The sequence below is a fragment of the Nanorana parkeri genome, unplaced genomic scaffold (genome assembly GCF_000935625.1).
Source record: "Nanorana parkeri isolate BGI_ZX_2015 unplaced genomic scaffold, ASM93562v1 scaffold496, whole genome shotgun sequence".
Classification (NCBI taxonomy): Eukaryota; Metazoa; Chordata; class Amphibia; order Anura; family Dicroglossidae; genus Nanorana; species Nanorana parkeri.
Genome location: NW_017306764.1, coordinates 456,607 through 460,960, shown reverse-complemented (window position 1 = coordinate 460,960; position 4,354 = coordinate 456,607). Strand labels below are relative to the sequence as shown.

Here is a 4,354-nt window from a genome sequence, read left to right as displayed (position 1 = left end):
CAAAATACGGTATATATATATATACATATATATATATATATATATATATATTTACACACATATGTGTTTGTTTGTATGTATGTATGTATGTATGTATGTATGTATATAAATAACATTGGGAATACATATTTTAAAATAGCCACATCTGTTATAGCCATTCTCTTATGATCTATTTGTCTTTTCACTATAAGATGTTTTATACAATTGCACAAAAGAAATTGCAATACAATGGTGTCTTCATCTAAAAGACTGCAACTTTACCCCATACTTACGGGATTCCCACTATACAATCCCAATGGCCACAGGGCCAATGGCCACAAAGAATATTAAATAGTCAACTACAACCACAATATACATGTTACAATCATCTTAGACCTAGTGAAAAATCCAAATGTACTCATTGCTGTTTCATAAAACATCCTATAAGCACGTTTAATATATTGTGGGAATGCAGCTTATAAAATGGATACATTTTACAGAAATGTTCTTATGATTTATTTTATGTTGTCACTGTAAGATGTTTTATACAATAGCACAACGGAAGTTACAATCCAATGGTGGTTCACACTGGACACCAGAGATGCAGCTATTTAATGTCGATGGACGTGCAGATAACTCATTACATGTCCTTCTCAGTGAAATCTGCCCATCTATGACCAACCTTTGTAGATTTTACTTATTAAACTTTATCTAAACCCCCCAAACAATATAACATATTGTAGTTTACCAGTCCTTAGATGTAGTGGCTGTATTACTTTCCTTTATTCATGCTTGTATTCCTTCATTTTTACTAGGTGATCCCACCAGTACTTCCTGTGACAACGCTCATTCCCTGTTTATCGATAAGCGACATTGTCACCCTAACATTGGAAGTGTGTTAGGACTACAGAACACCCACCTTCTTATTTCCATGACATGGGGGATGTTTTGTAATCCCGCAGGGGGGGGGGGGACTGGAAAAACAATGTTAACTGATAACAATGCAGCACCGGCAGAGAGCACAGGACATTTTCAGTGCACTGGATTTTTAGCAGAATCAACAGGTTCTTTTTTAACTTATAAAAAGAGTTTCAATGATAAATTTATCAGACTAAAAATGAGCAAATCTGAGTTCATTCTCAGGGTTTACATCAACTTTCGGAACCCACAGTTAAATGCTCTTTGCCAGGACTGCCAATGCGATCATTTCTAAGCTACGCCCGTGAGCATTTTTCATTGATTAGTACCAGCCAAGAGTTTGTAATGGGTCAGAAAACAAAGTTCATGTTTCTAATGGGACCAACCGTGAGCTGCCTGAAGTATAATTACTATTTCTTAATCCCTTCGATACACCTTTGCAATAAGCTATCAGCTACAGCAGCATCTAATCCTCTCGCTGAACCATAAACTGACCATTACCATAAAAAAGAAAAGTTAAACGAGAAACCATGTGCTGAGTATAAAACTAATTTCATGCTTTCAAAAGCACACAGTGGCTGAGAACGAGATAGTGGCTCTGGGACCTGACAGATTGGCTAACACAATTGGTTTGCTTCTGATGCAGTCGGAATAAAAGCCAAGCTGGGCATATACAGGCAACACATGGAAAGTCTAGAATCTTCTGTGTTATTCAAATCAGCACTGTATCTGGTGCTTAGCTGACGGCTGCCATTAAACACCTGCCTCATTAGTGCAATTAGCGAAAATAAAACTGGTAACAGCATAAGGCAAAAGTTTGTCAAGGAATTGTATCTAGCAGTCTAAGAAACAAGCACTAGCTGTAACAAAGAAATGAAAAATAAGCCTACTACTAAAGATGGTCATACATATAAAGATCTCTAATGGATTCCAAATAAATAATCCATTGGCAAGCAACTGTACCATGAGTTCTACTCTTGATGCAAATGATCTAATTTCTTGGAGCTGAACACCAGGCAGCTACAAAATACAGCATTAAATCCAGTTACTTAATCCCAAAAATAAGTGTATTCTTAAATACAGCTAGTTTAAATGCTGAATCTTTCTTTATAATAGCTTCCTGTAAAGATCTGCATGGCAGGAGGGAGGGGCAGCATAAATAGCCAATTATGTCCTACATTACCGAACAGTGCTGGCAGTCTAATGTTGAGAGTCTGCTAACAGCTGGAGAAAGCAGTGAAAGCACAGTCATATTCTTATCAGTGTGGTCATACTCCTTTATTAACTGATCAGCAGCCTGGGGAGGGTCAGTGACCTAGCTGTATTCCTTAACTACAGTGGGGAGAAGTGAGGTCAGGGCTTGGCTATGCTGTTGTCATAGTATTTGGATCACAGGACTGGATGAAAAGAATTACAGGTCTTTTGGCAGGTAGTATGTGTTTCACATACTTAATATATTTTGCTGTCAATGGTCATTTACCCATTTTATATGTATTTTGCTGTTTGCTTAGAGTTCTGCTTTAATTCCCATCGCTTATGCTAAGACAACAGAAAATTTCCAGCATGATGGAGGGTTACTGCAGGATGATCAACGCTAAAAACTCTTGTGACTTCAGGACGCTTGTTAACAAATAAACTAACTGATTATGACAAGCATTTAAATCAACAGAAAAATCATATGAAGTGTGTTGATGAGTAAAATGCAGCAACCAATCTCATTTTAGCTCAATGGAGTTACAGCCAAGAGGTATTTTCCAATTGTTTGCTTTTGGGTAAGGCATTTTTTTTTTACATAAAACTTGTTTTGTTTTTTTTAGCATATCTATTGCATAATCATATCAGTATACAATCAGATACTATGATTACAATGTGAAATCAAGATAATGCTTTTAAAAGGTTAAAACTAAATAAAGGGCAAAAACATACATTTGTTGATATACATTTTTTAGTCTTTGGAAACTGTAGTTCTTAAAGTGACACAACGCTCAGGAGGTAAATCTTAAAAAACATGCACTTTACCTATATACAAAAATGTTTTGTATATAGGTATCTTATTTGTGTATCACTCGACTGTAGATCCTCAAATCTTCTCTGAATTAATGCTGACACTGTCCTACCTTCTGGAGGGTGGCTACTTTTGTTCCCCATGGTCCTTATGTGTGTGTTGTAAAGTATCCACCACTCCAAGCTTGCTCCCGTGATGGACTACAATCTCATGTTTAGTTTACTCATTTCTATTGAAATTATACCATGAGGAACAAAAGTAGCCACCTTACAGAAGAAAGGACAGTGTCAGTCCAAATTCAGAGATGGTTTGAGGATCTACAGCTGAATGATCCACAAATAAGATACATTTCTTTGTTAATATTTAAGGAAGCTGAATGCATTTTTAGGATTTAACTCCTAAGTTTAGTGTAACTTTAATAAGTGCCATTTTAGCCTGATGTAAAACCAGCATATATTCCAGACTAGAACACATTCTACAAAAAAATAAATGCATTCCAGTGACAACTGTTACTTGAGTATCATTTTCCTGTACTCAGCTGAAGTGTGTCTCCAGCTGAGCGGATCCTGCTCCCTTATGGACAGGAGAGCTACTTATGCATATCTGATGAATCGCTTTGCATGCTTGTATATCCCTTTTAAACCATGCAACTGAAAAAAAACACTATCCTTAATTTTTTTCTGTATGTAGAAAACATAATTTTACATTTACAGAGTGAACACAACAATTTACATTTGCACTTGCCCTAGAGGAGCTTGCAATCTAAACCCCTTACCATGGTCATGCACTGTTGAAAGAAACCAGAGCACCTTAAATGATCATACAAATAATAGGACATAACTTATCTATTAATTATACAGATACATCTACAATGCACTATAATACAACAGCCATATATTATAACTGTGACATGTATGAATGAGCCTAGGCAGGATGCTCCATGATACACTCAGGATAGTCCAGGATTCTATGACTATAACTTGGCATAGTTGAACACACACTATAGACCTGTGCCTAGTATTCAGCACCCAGGACACATGATAGAGGAACGTGCAAGAGAACATCATGCTTACCTCGACGTGATAATCCACTCCACATTTCTGTAGAAGAGTATGGCTAGTTAGCAGCCGCTAGCCAACGACTGAGTTAGATGAGCTGAAGTTCCTAAGGGTAATCGATGTGATCTATAAGACTACAGAGCCTTGGCTTGAGCACCGATCATCTGTATGTCTGTACAGTTTCAAATCAATGCAGCTCCCAGAGCCCTCTAAGCTGGTTCACCCTGGTGCTCATTGAAAATCCTTTACACGCTGGCAACATTTTAGGCAGGCAGAAACGCACACTGAGACATTTGTAGAGAAAAGCAAAGCAATTACAGCCCTCTGTCTTGCTGCAGACTGAAACGTGGAGCTGTGTCACACCAGAGAGCCTGATGTGAAATTATGCAGGCAC

The 4,354-nt window shown here is 37.4% G+C and overlaps 1 protein-coding gene across 4 annotated transcripts in view; it reads right to left on the bottom strand.

The window, feature by feature from the left end:
- The window catches only part of ZNF385B (zinc finger protein 385B), a 292,718-nt gene that overhangs the window by 264,057 nt on the left and 24,307 nt on the right, over positions 1–4,354 (bottom strand). For 2 of the 4 annotated variants that reach the window (XM_018561053.1, XM_018561054.1), the window contains exon 1: positions 3,976–4,347. The exons of the other annotated variants lie outside the window; for them this stretch is intronic. In XM_018561053.1, coding sequence (XP_018416555.1) covers positions 3,976–4,000 — 25 coding nt within the window. In that variant the 5' untranslated portion in view covers positions 4,001–4,347. Of the gene's footprint in view, positions 1–3,975; positions 4,348–4,354 lie in introns of those variants that run through there. 4 annotated transcript variants of the gene reach the window in all.